Source organism: Schistocerca americana, chromosome 5 (assembly GCF_021461395.2).
Source record: "Schistocerca americana isolate TAMUIC-IGC-003095 chromosome 5, iqSchAmer2.1, whole genome shotgun sequence".
Classification (NCBI taxonomy): domain Eukaryota; kingdom Metazoa; phylum Arthropoda; class Insecta; order Orthoptera; family Acrididae; genus Schistocerca; species Schistocerca americana.
This window is the reverse complement of record NC_060123.1, coordinates 467,618,001-467,645,889: the sequence shown is the minus strand read 5'-3', so window position 1 is coordinate 467,645,889 and position 27,889 is coordinate 467,618,001. Positions and strand designations below refer to the sequence as shown.

The 27,889-nt window shown below is 41.1% G+C and overlaps 1 protein-coding gene across 1 annotated transcript; it reads left to right on the top strand.

Annotated features, from left to right (window-relative positions):
- Window positions 1–8,862: 8,862 nt before the first annotated feature.
- On the top strand, window positions 8,863–26,231 carry LOC124616447 (ejaculatory bulb-specific protein 3-like). Its single transcript, XM_047144756.1, has 3 exons — window positions 8,863–9,053; window positions 19,734–19,873; window positions 26,203–26,231. Exons 1-3 carry the CDS (start codon window positions 8,863–8,865, stop codon window positions 26,229–26,231), a joined length of 360 nt encoding a protein of 119 aa, XP_047000712.1.
- Window positions 26,232–27,889: the final 1,658 nt, after the last annotated feature.

Here is a 27,889-nt window from a genome sequence, read left to right as displayed (position 1 = left end):
GTAGAGTAGGGTAGAAAACAGACATATTAACTTAATAATCATAATGTTCGCTAACAGTACTATCAACAAACAAGCAATCTCATAACGTATTTCCCGTCAACGTACATTCTCCATAGATCAGCAGCATTTCTACCATATCTTCATGTGTACACTATACTCTACAGTATAAATTCCACAACACAACGTTTATTCACAATGTGTACTACCTCCGTGCCGTCACTAGATTGCTCTGATGCACGACTACACTGCCAAGCGGTGTACTGCACGCCAAAGCAACAACAAATGGGATGCTCGGATGGTGGTGGAGTACAGGAGTTTGCATGGGTCGCAAATCATAAACAAGGCGAAGTGGTAACTGTGGCAGTAGTGGGAACTACGTTGGACACTTGACTAGGTAGAGCCAGGCCCTGAGCGACAGGCACAATGGGTCATACAACGCATTAGATAAACCTTATTTTGGGTGTGCAGGATAAATAACACAATCTGACGGGTGTACAACGATCTGTACTGGTTCATATTGTGTACGTATATACGTAAAACGCGCAAGAGGGAAACCATTATGTGCTTATGAGAGTTGGTGGCAGCAGACCGTATTGATAAGTATGGAAGTGTGATTACGCATGTCAATCACATCGCGATTACGGGCAGCACGGGGTTCACGCCTGAGCTTCAGGACGTGCGCAAGCAGCGCATGTCGGGTGTTTCAAGCGTCAACTTCGCGTCTCAATATCTCGGGATGTAATGGGAATATTGCGATGCAATCAACGCCATTGTGTATGTGCTTTGTCAGGCTATGGATTGCTGAAGAAAAAATATAGGAGGTCCATTTAAAAAAACATAAGTTTGTGTTAAAAAACACATATGCTTTCGTTTTAGAATGTTTCCAAATATGTACATTCATGGGCCCCAGCTCTACATTGATACCGGTGAAAGTCGTTTCCCAGTAGCTGTTATTGTTCCAGAGATATTTTGGGTGGACAAGAGAGCTGGGACACCCTGTATATCAATGCCTGTCAGCAGCTGAAGGTATTAAAATAATTGCAATTTATTTCTCATCTTCTAGCCAAGCAACTACTTTCACACTTTATGTCGTGACAGTTTATACTTCATTATATCGATTGTAATATAAACTTTGAAGAATGTATTAAGAACGGTACAGAAAGCAAACAACGAAATAAAGAAATAAAAGAATACGAACTTGAAAAAAAAAAAAAAACTGAAATGTTAAGGAGAACATTGCTATATGATTTATGTAAGAACTTCATTTGAAGTAAAATGAATATTATAAACAGAGTACAGTCCCTCGATAATAAGAAACAATGTACACTTTAGGCAGTGTCCTACGTGAACGCAAGAAGCGAGCGACAGCGCGCGACAGCTTCAGGCGACATTACACAACCACAGGTGTAGTTACGGAAATGTCCTGCGTGAGCGACATCTGTGTCGCTGCCTGTCTCCCGCTGAAACTAGCGACGTTTGAATTCAAACGTTTTTGAATCTTGTCGCTGCAGCACGCGCGACAGAGAACTACAGCCACGTGCCTTCTCGGCAAAGCAGTGGAGCGGACGCGACGGCAGCTATAAATTACTTAACGTCCGATTTTTATTCTTCCGCAACCTATAGCTTGATATCTTTAAGCGATAAAGGTCTGAATTTATTTTCATTACTCGTCATAGTTACTGTACTATACGAAATTGAGTACATGGCTGCAAGAAACTTTTAAGAATCTGTAGGGGAAAACTTTCCGCATAGTTCATTTAACGCCATACATTATTGCGTATGAAATGTAACCACTATATCAAAATTGTATTTAAAGTTGAGAGCGGAATGAAATCTCATTTCATTCTTGAATTATTGGTTGTTATATCCGCGGACGGTTCGCTCGTGGCGCGTCCGAACCTTTCCTGCGCATCGGGAATCAAGTGGTCGTAAAAATCGTCGTATCTCAAAAAAGGTTCAAGATATCGAAACGACGGATTTAGGAAATGACAGCACACAGGAAGGACTATTTTATCATATGATTAAGACTCGATACGTTTTTGTGAACGCGTCAGCAGAGCGAAGACAAGGCTCCCTACAACTTACACCATGAGGTTTTGTCCAAACTTTCATAGCCAAACAAAGGGGAGAGAAACAGGTAAACGCGGTATCAAAGTGACCAGCGTGAGGTCTAGTTCGGAATGAAAACATTTAACTGCTTGAAATTAATCAAGGTAATTAACGAAAAACTTAATTAATAAGCTGAAGAGAAGTGGAAATATTTCACAAAAAGCTGCTGCTTAGGTATGTAAATGAAGTGTCAAAAATTTCATCTATTTTGCACATAAAAATATACATTGGTGCGGTATTTAAATGTCAAAAAGGCTTCCTTCGAATCGAGTACGTTAGGAAGGCAAACGGGGAGTCAGTAAGATCATGCTTTCTGAAGAAAACTTGAAATTAAAAAATGAAAGAAATCAATCAAATATTTTATGAAATGATTTGCGTAAAAGAAATAAGTAGGTCAGAGAAACGGTCTACGTACCTTTGAATGATGCTCGAAATCATGAACAGAAAATGAGGTGCAACAAACGTTTCCCTAATATTTTTATTTCACTTTTTTAGACAAATCCTTACACAAAACGTTTGACTTTCTTTTCAAAAATTTTGTAAGCTTTACTTTTACAGACTATTTAGAGAAACACTGATGCTGATGAATTAAGTTTGGAACATCAAATATCTGTAAAATTTCATGGAATTAAATGTCTGTGGTATACTGGGATAGGTGTGAAGATCAATTTCCTTGGCAAGACCTTAAAAGTATACTTAGCGATGCAGTGTAAACAGTATACACAAAATTTATTATACAGAATTGTAACTAAGTAAGTAAAAATACAAGTATAGCCCAGAATCGAACACAGAAGCTTTTTCAAACATATAAGCGCTGACTGTATACGCTACCCCTACACCACAGCTAGCTTTTGTTATCCCACTGTGAACTTTTCTTTGTATTTAGCGTAGTTAGTCATGTAGTAGTCGTTCATCTGCATTTATTGGCTATTAAAAGTTCTTGATCATACAAAAAACATTCGTATTTAATTTATTGATGAGGTAGTCGAATGTTCCTCTGCTCATTACCGTGTATTCGAAGAATTTGTCTGGTGATCTTTGTAGTTGATGATATTTATGAAATTCTCCATGGATATTCCTCCCTTTGTGAATTTCATGCACAGCATTCCTTGTCGCATTATTTTCTTAAGTAAACCTAATGCTGTAGCCTTACACTCCAGCTACAGTATTATACATGTCAGGGACGCCGTTTTATAGAAACAGCTGGTTGGCTCTAAGCAGCCAACTTATAGCGCGACATGGTCGCTCGCACACAAGACACCTAAGCTTTTCGCCGGATGCTGCTGCTTGTCGCTGGAGTGTCGCGTATCCAGGAGTCGCTCGCTTCTGTCGCTCACATAGTACACGGCCTTAGGCCTTAACGATTCTTCTGTGACCAAGATGAAGGTAAATGGCTGTGTTCACGTTGTTACAAAATTAAAACAAAAACATCTGAAATTTACAATGATTTCATGACAAAGGTAAAAAATAAAAAATCTCCTTGTTCCAAATCAATGCAAAAATATTTGAAACAGTGTAAGAAGTCCCTTGAGGAACAAATTTTGCATAGCGCCCTATGACCACATGCATAATCCTATGTCATCTTGCAATGACATTTACAATTCTCAAGTCAGGTAACTGTATCAGAAACTTTAGTACTTATTGACTCATTACATCAGCAAGCTACTGTTTGACTTTCCTGTCGTTTCATAAACCACAAACCTTTTCTGTGTATTCACTAAAGGGAGAAATAAATTCTTGTGTTTATGTTATGTAACTATTATCACACCAGTATTTTAATAATTATTACATAGCACTGTCTCTGCAGTACGAAAACTCTCCTTCGAACCGAAATATGATAAATTTATAGGTCTTTACAGAAACACTACGTTGTTTGAAACAACATTAAAAAAATTTTTCTAGTTGAAAGTGTACTTGCATACTGACGGGAAAAGAGAACATACGTAAAAACCACTTTACTTTGCCTTGCGCTGCTGTCTGTAGAAGCACTTGACCAACTCCTAGATTGTTCCCTCCACTGAAACGTTGCACAACAAGTTCTTAAAACTAAACGCCGTCAGCTCCTTCTCTGTAGCGGGTTTTTCATAACGAAAGGTGAATGCAAGTAGCTCAGTCTATGTTGAATATAGATTATAGTTCTGCGGCAACTGTGTGGAAAATAGCCTATATTTCTAGGAGAAAGACACTTGAAATTGCTCAGAGCTCCTTACTTTCGATAGCAATACTGTTGAACCACCTGTGAAATGTGAAAGCTGATTTATGCCGTGATTCACACTCTGTTCCTTTCAAATCCCTGTCTAAGATGGTCATAAAGTTAAATTTTGCAGAAGTGATGAATACAGCATATGACCCTCCAGTTCATGCACACTCCTCCCCTTGAAATTAGTAGAACCAACATCTGTAAACGCTCCGTTGGCGACGCTGTTCTCATAACATCACTCAAGAGCGCCTCTGCTATTGCAGTGAAACACTGCTATGTTCTCAGTGCTAACTGTTCACGAGAAACTGTTTCGCAGTCATCACCGAATCATTTATCTCTCCCTCGACTGTAAAGAGAGATTTAAATAATTCTACTGGGCAAAACGGGGTACACTTACTAATAAAATAACAATACTTGTCTGGTTGTCTACAACTGTGAACAATAGTTGCAGACATTGTACTGTGCTAAGTGAAGTAAATACAAAGAGTGAAAAAACAGTGATCAAAATACTGAAACAAAGCAGTTGTTTGAACGGATTGAGCATGTGTAGCAGGAAATATGAGACTGAAACAAAGTAGTTGTTTGAACGGATTGAGCATGTGTAGCAGGAAATATGAGACAAACCAAAGGCATGAAGAAGGGCATGTAACAAATTTTATAGAGCCTATAAAGCATCTGCAACCATCATGGCGTATGCTTTTATTCTTTGTCACTGGTCGTGTTATGTTTTCGATCGACTCACACAAAAGAATCACACAGTTAAATAGATAGTGCCCATGAGGCGATACAGAAAAACTAAGGAGAGTTGTTTTAGTACAACGGATAAAATGTGGGTTATGATATGTAAAAGCACTTCGTCGAAATCAGAAAGGCGTTCTTGCTTCCCGCGCCCGGGTTGCCGGGTTCGATCCCCGGCGGGGTCAGGGTTTTCTCTGCCTCGTGGTGACTGGGTGTTTTGTGATGTCCTTAGGTTAGATAGGTTTAAGTAGTTCTAAGTTCTAGGGAACTGATGATCATAGATGTTAAGTCCCATAGTGCTCAGAGCCATTTGAACCATTTGAACCAAAATCAGAAAGAGAAAATTCTAATATGATCTAAGTTGTCACAAAAATGTGTTATAAATAACCTATGTTAGAAGAAAAACTGCAAAAACTCCAAAACTTCATTTGCGTTGCCTTTAATTTCTTCTCATTGACTCTGGAGCCTTTGAACAGTTCAGCGCCATACAGAGCAACACTCTCACCTATAGTTTAGTATATCCATCCTCCTTGTCCAATTTTATGTCGTTATATTCTAGATGATGGAGTGTATCTGCTTAATTGCCCTCTTTCCATTTCCTGGCCTGTACTTTATTTTCTTGTTGCTTCCACCTTTATTCGAAATGGTTGTTCGTAAATATTTATGCGAACGGATACACTTTACTATAGATCCCTTCTTACACCTCCGAGAACCAAGTATTCAGTCTTTATGAAGTTATTTAATGCCCCACAGCTCATATTCTTCTTTAAACTTATTGAACATATGACACATCCTCTTCTTCCTTGACAGAAGTGACCTGATTGTCGGCGAAATTTAGGGAGATCCCGGTGTCGTCATCGACTCTAGTTCCCATGTTTTCCACTTCCTTTTCCAATTTTTCAGTGCTTCATTCAAAAATACGCAGTCTGTTCAGAAAGTAAGTTCCGATCGGTCGCGAAACGGAAACCACTGTGAAAATTGAAAATATTTTATTTGTAACAGTTAGGCACACATTCGAGCTAGTTCTCTACATAGTCGCCGCTCGGACTTGGACACTTGTTGTAGCGTTGTGCCAACTTTCCAACACTCTCGACATAGAAGGCAGACGGTTGTGCTTCCCGCCAATGCTCTACGCTGGACTACAGCTCGCTGCCTGTGCAAAACGTCGTCTTCAAACCCAGCGGTTGATGGGAGCAGAGATTAAACTTAAGTTAAGAGTTGAATTGTGTATGATCAAACATTCATCATCGAAAAAAGCTCCGGGAACATCTTCATTGCCCTCGAGAAGGTGGCAGAGAATTGTTATGAAGAAGAAATCTCATGGCAGTTGTGTTATGTGGACTGCATAGCATCAGGCGAAATTTGTCACCAGGCCCTCATTCTTGGCGGGAGACGCTATTTCAGTAACGTGCTCAATGTGCTCTCAGAACTAAAAAAGAGCGACGTGACGCAATCGACGGCGTACTAGAGACACTGACCACACATCTGTGCAAAGTTTCATCGGAATTTCACAGTGGATTCCATTTCGCGATCGATCAGAACTTATTTTCCGAATAGCCCTCATTCTTTGAAGAGGGTAGGCGCTAAACTTTGTGTCACTGCTTTACTAACTTCATGTTTATGTTATAGTAACGTCCCAACATCAACAATTCAAGTACTATCTGAATGCACATTTCCAAGGCTTATTGTTGCTATGGTAAAAATATCATTATTTCATTTGCTGAGCTAAGAAATATCTTCGTAACAACTCCAAGGGAAAAGTTTAGAATCAAAAGAATTATTATATAAATAGATAGAAAGGGAATAAAGAAACAATAAAAAATAAATAAAAGTATTGAAAGATAAAAGAAATCAACATTGCACAGTGCGATGCACTCGCTCAGTGTAGCGCATATTGTTAACATATGGTACTAACTAAATCTTTTTGTCCCTCGAAATGACTTTTGCAAACCACTCCCTTTCTATGTCCATAACGGACACTGACCACGCTACCAAACTATTACTCGTACAGTATCACTGTGGGATGTGGGACGTGGGTTTCTGTCTTTCTAGGGTAGTTCCTGGTAGCTGTACAAGTTTCTGGATATAAGTCCACAGTGTTCAGTGGACAGAGTGACACTGACATACAGACAAGTGGCCTCTATCACAGTTTGGACGTTCCATTTACTGAAAATAAATGGCGAGAAAAGAATTTTGAGTTTCCAAGACAAATAAACAAAATAAGTCATTTTTTTCAGAATCTGTCTTCTGATTGAAATACGTGACTGAAACGGAGAAAAATGCAAGCTGGGCTTCTTGTGATAAAATATAGCAATAATAATAACATATTTCAGTTTACTTACTACTACTGTTTTAGATCGCAATGCGCAGCAATCTATTATGATTCAGTAAAATTGCAAAGTTGCACAGAAGTTGTATTTTATTTAAATGGTGATCAGTTTCGGACATTTGTAGCATAGAACAGTCATACGCAAGTAGTGTCTTGCATTAAATCATTCATACAAACATGTGGGCAGTGTACACATATTATGAAAGAACTTGCCTGGATGGTTTCATACAAAGGTCAGAAACCAGTTTCTGACTTGGTCATCATTTAAATAAGTACAAACTTCGGAATAACGTTGACGGTTTTGTAATTTTACTGCGTCTCCTCTATTGTGAGAATATTTTGTACGAATATTTCACTACGAAATGTATGCTTTGCACAACCTACTTGTCACAGATCTCCTTTATTTCGCCGAAGCGACGTCGTGTAAAAATATTTACAAACGTATAAAGATATCTTATAATTTTGAGAATCAAGTTTCAAATTTCAGACAAGTTTTATCAGACAAGTTTCATCTTATCGCATCAATGTTCTCCGACAGTCACATTAAGGAAATAAGACGAATTACGACTTAGTTTAGCTGGTGATTCATAACACACTCTAAGAAGACATAAAATAAATGCATTATTTTTCACGAAAATTTACGCTTATACCTTTCGGGTAATTAAACTCTACTAAGAATGCAAAATCTTCGTTGCACCATACTTATGAAAAATAACGAAATTTTTCTGTCACACTTGACAAAAAACATGTCAGTTGAGATACTTGCTCGCACTCATATCTGCATTTGTTTGTACATTCGGATGTTGTGTCCAGTATAGGTACTGATATGTACCTATTTGCTCTATGAAGTACAGCCTCAAAATGCTCTTTTATTGCGGTGTCCGGACATTTTTTACATGCTTAGTCAACAACAGTTCATCAATCAACACATGTATGTCATAGAAATTTATTCCACGTATGTAATTTTTGTTGTTAAGAGAGAAAAATTTAATTTTCTTTCCGCATGGGACACGAAGTTCGACATCTCACCGGCTTCCACGGATATGATTCAACTACGGCTGCTTCCACATAGAATGTATTCCGTTGACTCTGATAGAATAAAATTAGTGTAATTGTGGAAGAGAACGACACTGTCATTGGCACAATTTTTCTGTGATAAAAATCAACTGCAAAGAGCGCAGCATATTTGTGAAAACGGCCCCATCCTGCGAATAGTGCTCATTACAAGTGTCTATTATTCTGCTGGTTCCCATATAGCAGGATTCTGGTGGGTTAATACAGTGAAAACTGGCTATTCAAGGTCGTGAGAGACAAGAGACACCCACGCAGGTTGCGCTTTATCGTAGATGCGAGTGGTAGATCTTCCCGAATGCGCCCCACCTCGATACCCCGTTACCCCTTCATGCATTCATTCGTCAGTGCGGCGGTATAAGAGGAGCTCACCAGATATTGCACGCCACAGTCTCCGCGGAGCTCACCGGTAGCCATGGGGAGAAGCCTGATCTTCTACTGCTGCCTTGTGGCCGTCGTTGCCATTTCGGTGCAAGCCGCGGCGCAAGACAAGGTAGACAACTTCGACGTGGACGAGATCCTCAACAACGACCGCCTCCTGATATCCTACATCCTAGACGCAGACGACGGAAAGTGCACCACCGAGGGCAAGGAGATCAAAACTAAGTGCGACTGCTAAGCTTCCTTCTTTCTGGTTCGTCTCTCGCTTCTTTCTTCCACTGTTCACCATCGTCAAACCTCTAATCTCGTTTTCCTGGTAGCTACAGATGTTCGATTAAATAATAAACTCACGCAATGTAAATGTCGTGTGAGTAGGCCTCTCGTCGGGTAGATCGTTCGTCGGGTGCAAGTCTTTCGATATGACGCCACTTCGGTGACTTGCACGTCGATGGCGATGAAATGATGTTGATTAGGATAACACAACACCCAGTCCCTGAGCGAAGAAAATCTCCGACCCAGTCGGGAATCGAACTCGGGCCCTTAAGATTGGCATTCTGTCGCCATGATTTCCCAGCTACTGGAGGCGGACACTCTCAGGGAATAAGGTGTAGCAGTCTGACACGCAAAAACGACCTACTCACGCTGTAGACTAATAACTACAAATTCTGCACCGTTTCCTTCACAGATTTCATGGCATCTCTTCAAGAGACGTCGTTTTTTATTCATTGTCAGATGTCCGATCAGAATCAGGCGGTACTGTGTTCCACTACGAGCAATAACAGTTTAACAACAGACAAATCACATGATGTCAAGAAGACGTATTTGCTGACCTTGTCACAAGAATCTTACACTCATTCGTAGCATTTCAGTGTTCTATCATGTTGGAAACTTCATTTCCTGCTCAGAAATATTCTTGGCAATTAAGGATATGTTTCTAGGGCTTACAATTCGGCTTTTGCTTTAATCTAAACAAAGAATCATTGACAGTTTGGATAATCAAGATTTTTCTACCTCCCTCGTTTATATCTTTTATTCGTACCCCTATCTAATACCGAGTGACGTATGAATTAGCTTCCTGCTAAAAATTTGCCACTTCTCCAATTTCCACCTCTTGTCAATCTCGGTTTCACTTTCTCTTCAACTTTTCACACGATGAACGCTTCTATGCAAAAGAGGATCGTCTTCGCTTCTTCTCTCAGCGAACCCAGTTTTCATCTCCTTTCCAAGAATCTCTTTCGATTCTGCGTGTAAAGTTGTTTGCGCCAAATTCAATTTTCTTTTCATATGCATTAGTGTACAGATTGTTTACTTTGCTATTGGATATTCTTATACGACGACGTTTTGCACAACATCTGTCTCCTACGTCATTTTAGCATTCCCTCATGTCCAGTATGAAGTATCCCCCCCCCCCTCCCCCACCAATTTTAAGGTCCAGCTGTTGATCCTATACTTTAGGTGCACAATATTGTTTATTTACCTCCAACTTTTTTAATCTGTCAATGATACTAATGGAAAAGTTTAGTGCCCAGTTTCAAACTATAGCAAAAATAATTCAACAATCAAAGAAGACAGCCTGCATTGTATGCTTCCCCTAATTTCTCCACAGGCAAACATTTGGACAAATGTCTTTGTTTAATACTTAACGTATCACTGACACATCTTCCTACCATTTACCTGATTCGCTATTTTCATTTACGGAGTACACAAAACGAGAATTAAATGGAAGAACTTAAAATTATATTTGGAGGTCAAAGAAAATAAAACCGAAAACTGACTTTTCGAGAATGCATTCTTTCAGACACAACCGTCACCACAAGTTTCCTAGAGCTTCAACGTGCTTCACATCGTGTGACTACTACACCAAGGTGAACGAATTTAACTGGATGTCGATCTGGGAGTAAATGACGGAGCTAGTTAAAGCTACTGTGTGCCGAGATGGGTCAGTAGGTATCAACGTTTGCCCACGTGTGGCCCCACCCAGCGTGTAATTATAACAACTCACATTACGAAAAGTAATTGTACCTGAATATATTGTTTACACAGCACCCTTCGCAATGTTCGTTTGATACCATTCTCTACAGACATGTAATGTTGAGATTATTGTTAGTAATAACACACATGACTGCTGAACAGAAGGCTGTGCGAATGGAGGCAAGCCGTGAGTTGCTATGTCTCTTCACCGATGGAGGGATAGCGTTTCTGGAATTATACTTAACGATGATAAGTCGTGGCTGCATCATTATGATCATGAAACAAACTCAGCCGGCACAGTGCGGAAATCGCAATGTTCTCCAACGGAAAAAAGGCAAATGTTTATCATCTACGAGAATAGTGATGGTGACCACATTTTTTGACTATCTTGTATTTATATACCAACATGCACTACTGTTAGGGCACCATACTACCCGTGAGTAAATTGGCTAAATTGAGGAACCACATTGCAAGGAAACGACCAGAACTTCCTCTGAGCGGGTGGCGACTTCATCATGACACTGCGCGATCTCAAGTAGCAAACCAAGACACACAGTTTCTGGATCAATTCGACATTACCTGTATACCCCATCCGTCTTATAGCTCCGATCCTGCATCCTTCGATTTTTTTCCCCATCGCTAAAGGCAAAACATTAAGAGTACTCGATTTGTGAACAACCAAACTCTCCTGAAGGAAAGCGAGGCTGTTCTTAAGGACCTGAAAAAGAATTGCTTGCACCATGTGTTTGAGAACTGGCAATGGCGCTAGAAAATATGTATTCATGTGGGAGTGGAGTAGTTTGAAATATATTGTAAAAACATTGAAATGGAGTTATAAACACCAGTTAAATAAATCAGTCTATATCTACACGGATACAGTGCAAATCACATTTAAGCGCCTGGCAGAGGCTTCATCGAACCACCTTCACAATTCTCTATTATTCCAATCCCGTATAGCGCTTGGAAAAAACGAACGCCTATATCTTTCCGTGCGAGCCTGAATCTCCCTTATTTTATTATGGTGTTCGTTTCTCCCTATGCAGGTTGGCGTCAACAAAATATTTTCACATTCGGAGGAGAAAGTTGGTGACTGAAATTTTGTAAGAAGATTCCATCGCAACGAAAAACACCTAGGTTTTAATGATGTCCACCCCAAATCCTATATCATTTCAGTGACACTCTTTGATCTATTTCATGGATTCAGTGTAGCTGAGCAGTGTGTGGCACATATTAATCCGAATCTTGTGCGAAAAATCCCTTGAAGTTCTCTCGTTTCCTTATTGCGACGAAGTCTGCAGGATGTGTGTGTGCTCTCTGAAATACAAATAATGGTATCGAGACTTATCAAAGTACACCGCTAGCATGGATCTCAGGGCAGTCGTTAGCGTTTCATTGTGAACAGCACGACGACGTACAGACGGAAGATCATGTGTTATGTACACGGATCACACCTCGAAAATTAATGAGTTGAATAACAAAATTCCACGCACACTACGCATTCAATAGATCCAAAGTAATATAATGAATAAATTTGTTTTGATATAAAGTACAAGGACACTATTGATAACTAATCTTTCTAAGTCTTTTAAAGTGCCAAACGAAAAAATTAAAATAATCATAATATAAGCGACTCGAACACCAACTCTTTATAATACAATACTGATCGTAATGTTTACTTTATCTAGATGAACTTGAAACAATGGAGCATACTACGCCTCTGAGTGTGCTGTAAATGATTAAAAAACACTATTAAGTAATAGAACAGCTCTCTTGTTGCCCTAAATTACATTTAATTAAAATAAACGAATGGAAGTCTTTACGATATCTGAACAACAGTTAAGCTCCTTCTCCTCCTCTCATACACACACTCAACACTGTGTAAGAGACACGTTTTGCCACTGTCGATGTACATTCTCAAACATCATTTAGATTACAGTCGCTGAGGTCCCGTGCTCGAAATTTTCTGGGTTGTATCATATCGGCCGTTCATTCAACACCATATGTGTTGACAGATTAAACGACAATCCGACAAACTTAGACAGATATTAAATTTGTCAACGAACTTAACATCTATTTTTGTCACAAGATTCTGATGAATCCGGAGTCACTTTCACCAGTCATTGCAAAGAACACTGCTATTTGCTACTACGTCAGACGAAACGGCAGTGGCGGTCGCCACGCCGAGGGACCAGTATGCCTCAGATGTCACTCCGCTGTCGTTGTGGGAACTTGTTTTGTTCTGTTACAAAGAAGTCCATTTCTGACCAAAAGTATGAGATACGGTTGTGCAGTCTAGCATGGTCAAGCAAACAAAACATTATTAATCATGATGTTAGAAGCCTGCGGATGATGAGATCCTGTGTGACGTTATGGCCTACCTGAAGCCATCGATTAGTTATACGTATGGGAATAGTGAGATGCCGAAAAATCGCAAAAAGTAATATCATGGAACAATAAACTTCAGTCAGTAGCCCACGATACGAACCACTGTAGCATTTCGACAAGTATAATTTCAAACTTCTTTATACTTATATGGATATGGTGTGGTCAGACACCATTGATGACCTGCGGCTGACTAGAACGAAATTATAATGATATTAATACCTTCAGCTGCTAACAGGCATTGATATATATCAACGGGGATAGGTGAAAATGTGTGCCCCGACTGGGACTCGCACCCGGGATCTCCCGCTTACATGGCAGACGCTCTATCCATCTCAGCCGGGGACTGATGACCTTAGCTGTTTAGTCCCCCTTAAACATCCCAACAACCACCACCACCATCTCAGCCACCGAGGGCACAGAGGATAGCGCGACTGCAGGGACTATCCCACGCACGCCTCCCGCGAGACCCAGGAGAAAATGATCCATACAAGGTACATCACTCAAATCTCTCGTAGTATCACAATGGTTCCTAAAGTAAATGTGAACAGTTTCCAAAATGCAGGCAAAGTACAATTTTATAAGTGTGAAGTAATCTAACTGTGTAATTACGTAAATATGTGTCACTGGCGTAGTAAAAAATATGTTTGTCTCTCTCAGTAAAATGATCAGATAGCTGTGTAATTCTGTGTTACAGAAATATGGTATGATGTGTAAAGATGTATAAGCAAATACCATATTAGCTAGGGCTCCTTGCGCTTGCCACACGCATGGTACACAAAGTAAACATGTACCCCCCATGAGGGTCATGTCATTATTCCCTCAGATGTTACAGATAACAACAACGGAATGAAATGTATCGCTGAAAATCTTCTCTGTATCATAGTAGGTCTAAAATATTTCTAAAAATATTACAGGTACGAAAGATAATCACTCAAATGCGTGACATGTAGCACTAAACGGCGCGTCTTGCTGGAAGATAATATCTGTCATTGGCTAACGGTAAAAATGTGCTGTGTCGTAGTTATCTTCGTTCATAAGCAACGTTCTCCAGAAGTTAATGTACTTACTTTATCACTTACAAAGTAAAGTGTTATGCGTATAAATGTCGTAGTTATTAGGTTCATGGCTGCCACGTTGAAAGTACTGTACCATAACGTATTGTGCTACGAAAAAATACCTATCTCATTGTAGCTATGACACAAAAGTTATTTCCAAAACTTGTTTTACTTTTCAAAAGAACGCAGAAAAACTGTACAGATGTAAAGCAGATACAGCGCAAAAGCAATAATGAAGATTGTGACACTCATAAGTAGCGACGTAGAACAACCGTGTAGCTGACAAACAAGCCAAATACTGTGTCATCTGTGCCCTCTCAGAAAGTACTTTAAATAAAAATGTCTTTTCAAGTAAACCAAAATGTTGCAGTGATACCTCATTAGCGGTGTATGTTCCAAGAATGTGGGCTTTATAGTCGGGACGTAATCGTGCGACCAACAAACAAAAATGTACACACAATAAGACTGGGTCGTCTGTTCTCTATACTCGTAAAAGTGAACTCGTAAAATCACTGTATTAATTGATATTCATGCCGGTTCTTGACTAGATAGTTAACTTCAAAACATCGCTGCATGCTAAATGTGACAAAGCGTAATAGTAGCCTGAAGTGAAACATTTTATGTAGTGTTGGCAGAAGAGCCAACACTGTGTTGCTAGAGGAGGCCGAAATGCACGCGTTTAACTACACGCAGACTGGCGTGAGGTCTGGAACAGTTAAGGGAATTAATAGTAGCAAATAATGTACGTAGTTGATATAATACTTAACTGTAATCCACAATTGGTGTACATCGCTCTTGACGGTACATGTTATAATGTCAATATCAAATGCTATGGCGCCTTGCTAGGTCGTAGCAAATGACGTAGCTGAAGGCTATGCTAACTATCGTCTCGGCAAATGAGAGCGTAATTTGTCAGTGAACCATCGCTAGCAAAGTCGGCTGTACAACTGGGGCGAGTGCTAGTACGTCTCTCTAGACCTGCCATGTGGTGGCGCTCGGTCTGCAATCACTGACAGTGGCGACACGCGGGTCTTACGTATACTAATGGATCGCGGCCGATTTAAAGGCTACCACCTAGCAAGTGTGGTGTCTGGCGGTGACACCACACTTTATAGCAACGACTAAGTCAGAAAACAAATTATTTCTCAATGAACGGTTTATTTTTTTTACTTTAATGGCCAGTTTTAAGGAAATGAGAAAAGCAGTAAGAAAATTGACAAAGCCAAGCCTGTGGAGGTGTATCATTACTAGGATTCTTGAATGTTCTGAATTTTCGCGTAGTCATGATGAGCTTATAGTGAAAGTCATTGTGTCGCCTAGTCGCAGATCCAACATTCTAACGTCGTGTCGGCGGTTCCTTCTCAAGGCTCGCTGCTCCTCGCCAACTCCTTTCAAGATCTCCAAAATACCACGCATTATTGCTTTGTTATCATTCTGTATTTCTAGATACCTCTTCTCGTGTCGGAGCTCGAGTATTTTCTGAAATATGTAACTCTTGTACCATGTGTGCCAACTGATTTTGTATTTCGCCCATTTTTCTTTTGTGTTGCGTGTTGATTTGTTTGTGACTTTGTTCGAATTTCCTAATTTTTTCGTACTCTTCTGAGTCAGTAAAGGCTACCGGTCCTGTGTCGTTCAGTTCATCATCTACCTTCGTAGATAAACTAGTTAACTGGTCCGAAAGTTCGGCTACTTTTTCCGATAACGAGCTAATTTCCTCCCTGTGTTTTTTTTTTAACCAAGTTTTAGTGTGTCCATTTGTGTCGAAATCGTATCTACTGTGCTTTTTAAATTTTCCTGATATTTTTGCCAGTTGTGTGATCGTATCCGTAGATGCAACTGAGTCAATTTTATCTTGCAAGGTGTCGTGATTTTCGTGAACAAAAGTTTGCAGTTCTTTTATGGCTGCTTCTGTAATGTCTTTTCATGTCGCAAAAGAATAGGCCAAAAATGGTCACAAATTTGTGTTTTTACATCTTCAGAAATGTTTTGACATTTCCATTCGATTTTACGTAACTCAGCGGTTAAACCTTCACGTGTTTGTTCAAGTGTTTCTTTAATTTGTTTCTGATTTTATTCCATTTGTTGCTGTGATTATTTCTGATTTTGTCCTGTTTCTTGCATTAATCGTAATAACAATATATTAGTGTATAGAAAATGTTCTTTGTGCTTTTCGGCAGTGCATTTGCACGGTAACATTCTCATTTTGAAACGCAAAGAGTGAGTCTTGACTTAATTGAGAAAATTAACGGTATTTTCAAGATTTTGTTCCGTCATTTCGCATTCCTGAGGCAAGCTATTACTGACCGATCGATCGACAATACTTCCCTGTTCACTAATTGTTTCACTGTCTACACCATTAATTACTGCGTCGTTCATTTCCCTATGCACACATACCAAATTATTTTGGACATTTGTCGCTTCATTACAAAGTAGTGCTGACACACTACGCTCATCGTCACTATACTTTCTCAATTTACTTTGTAGCCTAGTGTTGCGCTTTTCACACTCCATGATTATCGTAGAATTTCACATGATAACACAGAAAAAAACAATTTGAAGAGCAAAAATAGCATTGAAAATAGTAACTACCAATTTAATTGCAAAAGCGACTGCAAGATAGTGCATATCCACATGCATGCTACAACTGCTTTGCTCATTACAATATTGTACAACAATGAAAAACTACAACTACAAAGGAAATTCTCTATACGATTACGTGCTAATTGTTCAAACTATCAGAAAAATCAGAAGATTCCACTGAGGAGTCCTCGGCAAAGGGTCGGCAGATGAAACTTCTTTATTTAAATGTGTGAATCTGTACTTAAATTGCTGAATGACTGAAAAGATGTAACTTCTAGGTTATTAGATTCTGAAACAGCCGAGTAAAGCTGAGCGTACTGAGCCTACTTTCTGTTTACTTTTTCTTATCATATCAACACTGACCCACAATATTCTTGCGCAACGGAATCTGACTGCTCAAAAAAAATTACAACCTGACTTCAAATAATTAATACAAAAAATGGCCCTGAATAAGAAGCAATCCTGACAATAACCTATACATTTTATTAAGCACTTGCCTCACAAAAATCTTCATTACGCGCCCTACTGCAATACGCGAGCGGCAATACTGTCAGCTAAATAAAAGATTCTAACTACTAATAGGCATGTGGTTAGCAAAGGAAAGAATTTGTTGCAAACCATATAATGTATTTTTTACCTTAATGATGTGACATCCAGTTCAAACACGAATATAGATCGTTATTGAGACCGACCAGCCACAGAGTCTCTTACAAAGTGCAGTCAGAGATTTAATACAGGGCGCTGCATAGCGCTACCAACATACAAATATCTAAACAGCCTACTTACAAATTTTCTTCTACTTACAGGCTGCATAACATGACCTTCTCAGAAAGAAACAACCTTCAATAGTGGTTTCTGTATGATAAAACTGTCGAGTAATCTATCATTACATCGAGAATGTAGTTGCTGTTAGTCTGACCCACTCTCTGCAGTTTAGCTAAAACGCCAATCGCTTGCCCCTCAAGGCACGTGATGCCAGTTTGACGGATTTTCGGTGCTCACTTCATGGTATTGCAGTTTTAACAGTCAGCGGTTGTATTCATGATGAAGGGAAACTCGTTCTTTTTCCGTATACATTATGCTTAAGGAACAGCACTTGTAAACGCACATGGTGTTTGTAACATATGATGTGCGGATATGTGGCTGCGTAATGTTGCCTCTATAACACAATTCTCGCGCCTACAAATGATTAAAATGACCCTGCTATTGAAAGTATACACCTAGAGATTTCCATAAAACGAGATATCGACTTGTAGATTTTCATCACTTGTGTTTAGCGCAAATACCTCTCGGGATGCTACTAGAATGAATCACAACTTCCACACCGTAAATTGTCGATAAACGCTTAACTGGAACCCAGAGTACCTGGATTCGATGAATTTTTTGTAGAGCCTGACGACATCTCAGCACACATTTCTCCGACTACAGGTGTGCACAATTTTTGTAAATAAAATTCAAAGAGCCCTGATATTGATGCCAGGGCATCTACCTTTGTACAGAAGACATACATGGCGAACATGGAATTCTATGCATATCCAGTGGATGCAATATACCGTTTACACACTTGTAGGGCTACAATTAACTCAGAACAAGTCAGAGTATTAGTCAATATTTCTGTTTGCTCACTAGCCACGAACAGAATTTCGAATCAAGTGTTCTCCCACACAGAAGTAATTTAGCGTATGTCTTACTTCACAGAGAGCTTCAGAACCATGGTCGACTAAACAGAATTGACTTCATGTCCTCCTTGTGGTGAAATCAAGACACCTCAAAATCTAAGCACCAGGTTCTCCACTCTAGCTCTCGCCAGCAAAATCTCATGCTCGAGCCCCAAAGGGAAATGTCTTTGATGAATCCCAATAGGTATGTGCTCTTGGTCGATCCCTGGATTGAAGATCTTGTTTACATCGTACTCTACTCACTCCTGGACACGTGGCGTCCATGTTTTCACTCAGGTGACGAATTCAAGTAGGCTTTACAAAAATATTACTTCAACTACACAAGGCATCACTCTGCAGATAATCATCTGAACTTCGTACTCGTTTCAGAAGACTACCTGGAGGGCTCCATTTCCCCTCCTACGTCCTTAAAACTTTGATTAAAAAAACATGTCTGTCATTTTCAGCGGGAAGCATGCAACGCGCTCCCCATGAAAGGATTCTTCAAAGTGCAACTCATGACCATCATTTGTGATCCCTCGCAATTCTCAGCACTAAAATCATGTTATTTCGCCTTCTTATGCCCCCAAAACTCTTTCTCCAAGTACACTATTCTCAAAAAATTTTCAGCCCAACGGAGAATAACCTCCGCACTGCAGAGCTATATCACCCTGAGCATCATAAATTGCCGTCGCCATGCTCTGCTTTCCCTCATGGCATTACAAGTCCGCCCTTGCAGAACATGACAACTCTATTTCCAGCCCACTTTAGCTGACAGCAGCTTCTGAGCAACGCATTATCCACTTCACCGTTTCTGTCATTGCTCAACCCTGAGTAACTCCTGGTCCTGCAGTACTAAAGGAATTGTCAGTACATGGTACAGGCCAGTATCACCCAATTAAATGATTAATAATCCCATTGTGCACTGTATACAGTGTTTTAATATAAATATAAATCTTATAGAATATTAAATGTAGCCGCATGGGATTAGCCGAGCGGTCTAGGGCGCTACAGTCAAACACTGGGCGGCTGATCCCGTCGGAGGTTCGAGTCCTCCCTCGGGCATTGGTGTGCGTGTTTGTCCTTAGGATAATTTAGGTTAATTAATGTGTAAGCTTAGGGACTGATGACCTTAGCAGTTAAGTCACATTAAGATTTCACACACATTTGTACATTTTTTAAATATTAAATGTAAGTGCAAAAAATTACAATGGACTGTTTCACAAGATTTTCTTTGATATTTCTACAGGCAGGCTGCCAAAAGTGTTGGCGGCGGGATGTGGAGACTGCTCGCCTAGCCAGCTGGAGAGGGCTATCAAGAGCCTGAAGCACATCACAGAGAAGCACCCTGCAGAGTGGACCAAGCTGAAGGCCAAGTTCGACCCCACGGCGAGTACACAAAGAAGAACGCTGCCCTCCAATACTAAATTAGAGATCCCTCGATGTCTCAGAACATGTCCTACCAAACGATCCCTTCTTCTAGTCAAATTGTGCCACAAGCTCCTCGTCACCCCAACTCTATTCAATACCTCCTCATTAGTTATGTGATCTACCCATCTAATCTTCAGCATTCTTCTGTAGCACCACATTTCGAAAGCTTCTATTCTTTTCTTGTCTAAACTATTTATCTTCCACGTTTCACTCCCATACATGGCTACACTCCATACAAATACTTTCAGAAATGACTTCCTGGCACTTAAATCTATATTCGATGTTAACAAATTTTTCTTCTTCAGAAACGCTTTCCTTGCCATTGCCAGTGTACATTTTATATCCTCTCTATTTCGACCATCATCAGTTATTTTGCTCCCCAAATAGCAAAACTCCTTTACTACTTTAAGTGTCTCATTTCCTAATCTAATTCCCTCAGCATAACCCGACTTAATTCGATTACATTCCATTATCATCGGTTTGCTTTTGTTGATGTTCATCTTATACCCTCCTTTCAAGACACTGTCCATTCCGTTCAAGTACTCTTCCAAGTCCTTTGCTGTCTCTGACAGAGCTACAATGTTATCGGCGAACCTCTAAGTTCTTATTTCTTCTCCATTGATTTTAATACCTACTCCGAAATTTTCTTTTGTTTCCTTTATTGCTTGCTCAATATACAAATTGAATAACATAGGGGATAGGCTGCAACCCTGTCTCACTCCCTTCCCAACCACTGCTTCCCTTTCATACCCCTCGACTCTTATAACTGCCATCTGCTTTCTGTACAAATTGTAAATAGCCTTTCGCTCCCTGTATTTTATCCCTGCCACCTTCAGAATTTGAAAGAGAGTATTCCAGTCAACATTGTCAAAAGCTTTCTCTAAGTTTACAAATGCTAGAAACGTAGGTTTGCCTTTCCTTAATATTTCTTCTAAGATAAGTCGATGATTGCGTATGTTACAAATATGTTTCATTATTAGTGACATTATAATTTATATATGCAACAGAAAAGAGTGTTACAGTAACAGAAATACATAACGTGAAAGAATTGCAAGGAAATGGTCAGGTACTCCTACCTTATGTAAGGGGGAAAAACTACGATCTACATATACCTAGGATGAACTGGCTTATAACGTATCTTCTACACATTTACAATATCCACTCGTCAACGAGAAATTCACGCGTATCACAACATGACCATGCTAAGAAATGTGTACTAACTAGCAAAAGAAAAAATGCTCAATGAATTACTCTATAAAATGTTTCACATTGGAAATGTGGTGTAGACCAAGTGTTTTTTCTTTTCTTTTGTGCGCAATGTTTCAACTTCAATCACATTCGTGATAGCTATTTGGTGAATACGGAATGGTCCATTGTAGATTAAGAAGGATCTGTGAAACTTGTTCTTTGAGATGCATGGTAATTGGTGAGAGCGAACTGAGGCCTGTTGCCCTGCCTGCGTCCTTCAGTGTTGCCTCCCTCTTCTGTAGCCGTTGTGTCTTCTCCGCTATGTGTTTTATGTTTTTAGGGGCTGTTTCAATAACTTCATGATTTCTGAAGCAATGTGTCGTTGGAAAAGGTAGGGTTTCTCTGATTTTGTCTGGCGTCAGTTTATTTACAGTAACAAATGAAGAGACAGTAAAGTTGAAGCTTTAGGTAAAGAATGTATGATGTCCTGAAAGATTTGATTATACCTGCCCTAATCTATGTGTTTTTTTGTGACAGTAGAATCGGCATAATTTTCCAGTTTCTTTCGTGATTCTTTCAGAGTCGTTGGAAGAACCTTGGTCCTGGGAAATTAAAACTGGTGTAATTTTTCTGTTTTTCAATCTACGCATCGAACGACATTGAGTTCCATTGTCAGAGATAGCTTTGTCGATATGTCCAACCTCTCTGAAAAAATCCTTCGTAAATGCTCCAGAGACAGTTTTCGTAATCGAAGTAGTGTTAAAGAGACAAATTTTGATGTGCGTTCTACCGCCACAAAAATATACGAACTTTGGCTGCTCGTTGGAAGGGTTCCATACAGGTCCACGGCTGTTAAATGACGTAATTTATGTAAAATGATTGGAAACAGCTGAGCAGAATGTGAAGTCATGGATGTTTTAGTTTTATGACGGAGTTTACATTTGGTCAGAACACGTCGGATGCTTTCTTCCATGTTGAGGAAATAAGGTGTCTGACGAAATATGTAAAAACATTTCTTGAGCCAAAGTGTGCGTAACTAAAATCAATGTACTAGACTAACTTCTTGACCAAATCATGCGGAACGCAAGCAAGCCAGATAACGCTGTCAGGCTCCAAACGTTTGAAGAGAGTGTTGTTCATAACCGAATACTAATGTTTAGCTGTCGAATTGTTTGTGTGTCTCCACAACTGCCTTGATATTCATACACATGGGATCTGTATCTTGTTCTTTGGAAATGTTCTTTAAACTGGAACAAACACGACTTTCGAAAGCAACCTGTTGTATGTATATCAGACTGAAGTTAGACTTACAGAATTATGTGGATGAACAAAATTATGAGCCGCTAAGAGATCGTGAAAGGGGTCAGCAACAACACTCTTTTTTCTAAGAATGTGTATAACTATGAAATGAAGTTACTGTAAATATAATACTAACCTCCCCAAGTGATTATGAGAAAGGTTAGCGGTCCTAAGAAACTGTAACGCATGGCTGTCTCTGAATATTATTGTGTGTTTCCCAAAAAACAAAAAAATCGAAGTATTGTAAAGGCCCAAACAACAGGTAATGCCTCAAGTTCCGTAACTGAATGACTCCGTTCAGAAGCGGAAAAAACACTGTCGGAAAATGCAATGCTCTTAATAACATTGCACAATCTTTCTCAATCTATTAAAACACGTGATTGCGAAGGGTTGTCTTGAAGCTGACAGTGGCTATGCAAAAATCACGCGAAAGGGTCGGGTGAGACAGTAAAGGTGCATTTAGTAATGCTTGTTTCTGTTTAACAGATTCCTTTTGTGCTTGTTCTACCTAAAACCAATTCGAATTTTTATCGCTTAACTGACATAAACTTTGTGTGTCCTGAGCTTTGTATTGAAGAGACGACAAAAAACAAAACAAAACAAAAAAACTAAGGAGACCTACGAAACGTTTAGCTTGGCATTTAGTAATAGGAACTGCAATGTCACGAATGGCCTAAAGTTTGTCTCGATCGGGTCCAATAACAGGAGCTGAACTGATTCGTCCTAAAAATTTAATAGAAAACTTTCCAAACTCCGATTTGCATAAATTGAGCGTAATTCCATGATCTGGAAATGTTTCCAATAATGAGTTGAAGATGTTCTTATGTTGGTAGCAGCAATAAGTATGTCATCGACATAATGATTCTGGCCTTTAAATGTGTTGGAAGAATGGAGTTCAAACCTCTTATGAAAGCTGCAGACAAAATATTAAGACCTAAAGGCAGTTTGCAAAATCGATAACAAATTCCGCAGCATAAAAGGCTGTATATTTGTGACAATTTTGGTGTAATTTGATCTGTCAGAATCCTGATTTTAAATCGAGTGTAGAAAATAAGGTGACCACGTGAAAGTTTTGGAGCAACTCATCTAATGTTTGCGGTGTATCTGTATCTGTTGTTATGTCTCGAATCTAAAACAAGTGCGAGAGAAACATCCTTACCTGGAACAACGTGTAACAGACAGTTATATGGGATAGTATCTGTTTCAGTTATGCCTTACTGGAGTACGGACTCAAATTCCTGGTTTACTTTGTCTATATAAATGAATGGAATGTCATAATGTCTAGAAACAGAAGTACTATGAGGTTTCACTTGAAATTCATAAACAAATCTGGGCATAGTGCCCGGAACACTGCCAGAAATGTAGGCCTACCTGTAATTGTTTCCTATCCCAGTCTGTCGCACCTTCGTGCCTGTCTACTGTTTTTCTCGTGCTGTTTGAGAAACGTCTATATTCTTCATTTTCATTACCAGTAGGAGATGGTTCAAATGGCTCTGAGCACTATGGGACTTAACTTTTGAGGTCATCAGTCCCCTAGAACTTAGACCTACTTAAACCTAACTAACCTAAGGACATCACGCACATCCATGTCCGAGGCAGGATTCGAACCTGCGACCGTAGAGGTCACGCGGTTCCAGACTGAAGCGCCTAGAACCGCACGGCCACCCCGGCCGGCACCAATAGGAGATTGTGCAGTAATGAATAATGAAGTGTTCCAATTCATGCTTTTGTTTGACGTGATAAACTATAGCTTCCTAATCTCCTGTTTCTCCACTGAAACACACTTCTGTAAATGCAATGCAACCAGCGTGTCACTGTTTTGTAGCGAAATACATGAAGTCTCTGAACCCAAAACTAATTTTTGTCTGTTTAAACAAATCATGCTAATCATAATTCTGTTGTTATTAGTGGAACGATCCAGAAGTCTGCAAAGAAGGTCTGATCTTGTTCAGCAGTTTTAAGATTTTACTACGTCACCTTTCCTTCAAACAACTCCTCTATCTTTCGTTGTATGTAATACTAAACCAGAGTAAATTTTATCTTAATTACATTTATTGAATGCTGCATCACTGATTACAAAGTCGAGAAGCAAAATCTAAAACAGTGTCTAAGATATGTTTGCCTATATGTGTGCTGATTACTGGATGATAAATTAGGTCTCGAGGCTCCTATTTTCTTGTAGCAACGTGTCCCTAAAATCTTCTAAATAAATGGTATTTTCAGTAACGTTGGTAAGATCGGTAGTACATCGTGCTGTATGGATCTTCTCCTCTAGTCATTGCTGGCCGATACTGTCGCATCGCTGTGAAGTAGGTTGAAAGATTCCAGGGCACTCTCACATCTGATACGGTGTCATGCTGCTTAATGTTCTTAGGGAAGATGATATACACTCCTGGAAATGGAAAAAAGAACACATTGACACCGGTGTGTCAGACCCACCATACTTGCTCCGGACACTGCGAGAGGGCTGTACAAGCAATGATCACACGCACGGCACAGCGGACACACCAGGAACCGCGGTGTTGGCCGTCGAATGGCGCTAGCTGCGCAGCATTTGTGCACCGCCGCCGTCAGTGTCAGCCAGTTTGCCGTGGCATACGGAGCTCCATCGCAGTCTTTAACACTGGTAGCATGCCGCGACAGCGTGGACGTGAACCGTATGTGCAGTTGACGGACTTTGAGCGAGGGCGTATAGTGGGCATGCGGGAGGCCGGGTGGACGTACCGCCGAATTGCTCAACACGTGGGCCGTGAGGTCTCCACAGTACATCGATGTTGTCGCCAGTGGTCGGCGGAAGGTGCACGTGCCCGTCGACCTGGGACCGGACCGCAGCGACGCACGGATGCACGCCAAGACCGTAGGATCCTACGCAGTGCCGTAGGGGACCGCACCGCCACTTCACAGCAAATTAGGGACACTATTGCTCCTGGGGTATCGGCGAGGACCATTCGCAACCGTCTCCATGATGCTGGGCTACAGTCCCGCACACCGTTAGGCCGTCTTCCGCTCACGCCCCAACATCGTGCAGCCCGCCTCCAGTGGTGTCGCGACAGGCGTGAATGGAGGGACGAATGGAGACGTGTCGTCTTCAGCGATGAGAGTCGCTTCTGCCTTGGTGCCAATGATGGTCGTATGCGTGTTTGGCGCCGTGCAGGTGAGCGCCACAATCAGGACTGCATACGAGCGAGGCACACAGGGCCAACACCCGGCATCATGGTGTGGGGAGCGATCTCCTACACTGGCCGTACACCACTGGTGATCGTCGAGGGGACACTGAATAGTGCACGGTACATCCAAACCGTCATCTAACCCATCGTTCTACCATTCCTAGACCGGCAAGGGAACTTGCTGTTCCAACAGGACAATGCACGTCCGCATGTATCCCGTGCCACCCAACGTGCTCTAGAAGGTGTAAGTCAACTACCCTGGCCAGCAAGATCTCCGAATCTGTCCCCCATTGAGCATGTTTGGGACTGGATGAAGCGTCGTCTCACGCGGTCTGCACGTCCAGCACGAACGCTGGTCCAACTGAGGCGCCAGGTGGAAATGGCATGGCAAGCCGTTCCACAGGACTACATCCAGCATCTCTACGATCGTCTCCATGGGAGAGTAGCAGCCTGCATTGCTGCGAAAGGTCGATATACACTGTACTAGTGCCGACATTGTGCATGCTCTGTTGCCTGTGTCTATGTGCCTGTGGTTCCGTCAGTGTGATCATGTGATGTATCTGACCCCAGGAATGTGTCAATAAAGTTTCCCCTTCCTGGCACAATGAATTCACGGTGTTCTTATTTCAATTTCCAGGAGTGTATACTACGTGGTTGCTATACTAGATACGTTCTGACTTCATTCATATGATGAAATGGTTGGCAGTAGTTAACGCTCTTGCTTGTGAGCTCTAGTGAAGGAATAGCGGTAAGCTTTACCTACGTTCAATGGAAGAGGGTGCAGTTAGTTGACTGCAGTAAAAGCGTACGGCGACTGAGGGCCGACGAGAGCGTTTTTCCTGTGGAACCTGGGTGAAAACGTTTGTGGACTGCCAAGTCCGCCGATCTCATTGCGCAGACACACTGGCTGCCGCCAGTCGGTCGTCGGCCGCGCCCAGGTAGGCTGACTAGCGCCAAGGAGTCGCTGAAGCTATGAGCAGAGCATTGATGACTGGCAATAAAGCAAAGGATGGGCCCTTCTAAAGTAGGAAGCTGATGAGACGGCTGTGAGTTTCTGCGAATTTCCGTTGGACAGGTCAGTGGCGACCAGGCGTCCAGACTCTGCTACAAAACATATTGGTGAAGGCATGACACTTTCACAACTTTATGGCCATTCTTTGCAAAGTTCGAAATGGACGCTACAGGGAAGATAACGATGTTTCTATGGAGGGCTGTGGTTCCATCCGGGTCATGCTTTAAGCAAAGACACGGGGTAAACGCTTGGGAAAGAGGCTGTGAAGCTGATTCTTTTTTTCCTTTTCTCCCAATTAATTTTTAAAGTCACTGGTTGGTCAAATCTATGTATGCAGAGAATGGGGCGTTCTCCCCGCTTCAAATGTCGGGCTCCAGCTGGTGTTTGGCATGTGCTAAAGTCGGAGTAGTCTAAGATGGAAATGTGCTATGCTACCACGATAGCGAGGAAAGCCGAGAGAAAGAGAAGGACGTTCTTGTACTGGCGCTTCACTAGTAATGAACGGCAGGTCTTTACCTTAACTCTGAGACTTGTGAACCTTGCTAGTGTGCCACTTAGAGCCTGTGCCAGTCAAAATGTTCACCATCAGAGGTACTGCATCTTGCACCATGCACACAACAAGTGATGCGTGGGTGTACTTATTTGTTTTGAGTTGGCCATCTAAAGGTTAGACATATTCCGTCACACATATTCATGTCGCGGAATCAAATTGGCATCACGTTCTCTTCACTGATCAGTGTCGCATATGCCTTCAACCAGACAATCGTCGTGTTTGGAGGCAACCCGGTGAGGCTGAACGCCTCAGACATACTCTCCAGCGAGTGCAGCAAGGTGGAGGTTTCCTGATGTTCTGGAGTGGCACTACGTGGGGCCGACGTACGCTACTGGTAGTCCTAGTAGGCGCCATAACGGCTGTACGATACGTGAATGCCATCCTCCGACCGATAGTGCAACCATATCGGCAGCATGTTGGCGAGGCATTCATCTTCATGGACGACAATTCGTGCTCCATCGTGCACATCTTGTGAATGACTTCCTTCAGGATAACGATATCGCAAGAGTCGCCAGCATGTTCTCCAGACATGAACCGTGACGAACATGCCTGGGATAGATTGAAAAGGGCTGTTTATGGATGACGTGACCCACCAATTACTCTGAGGGATCTACGCCGAATCGCCATTTAGGACTGGGACAATCTGGACCAACAGTGGCTTGATGAACTTGTGCATAGCATGCCACGACGAAAACAGGCATGCACCAACGCAAGAGGGCGTGCTACTGGGTACTAGAGGTGCTGGTGTGTAGAGAAATT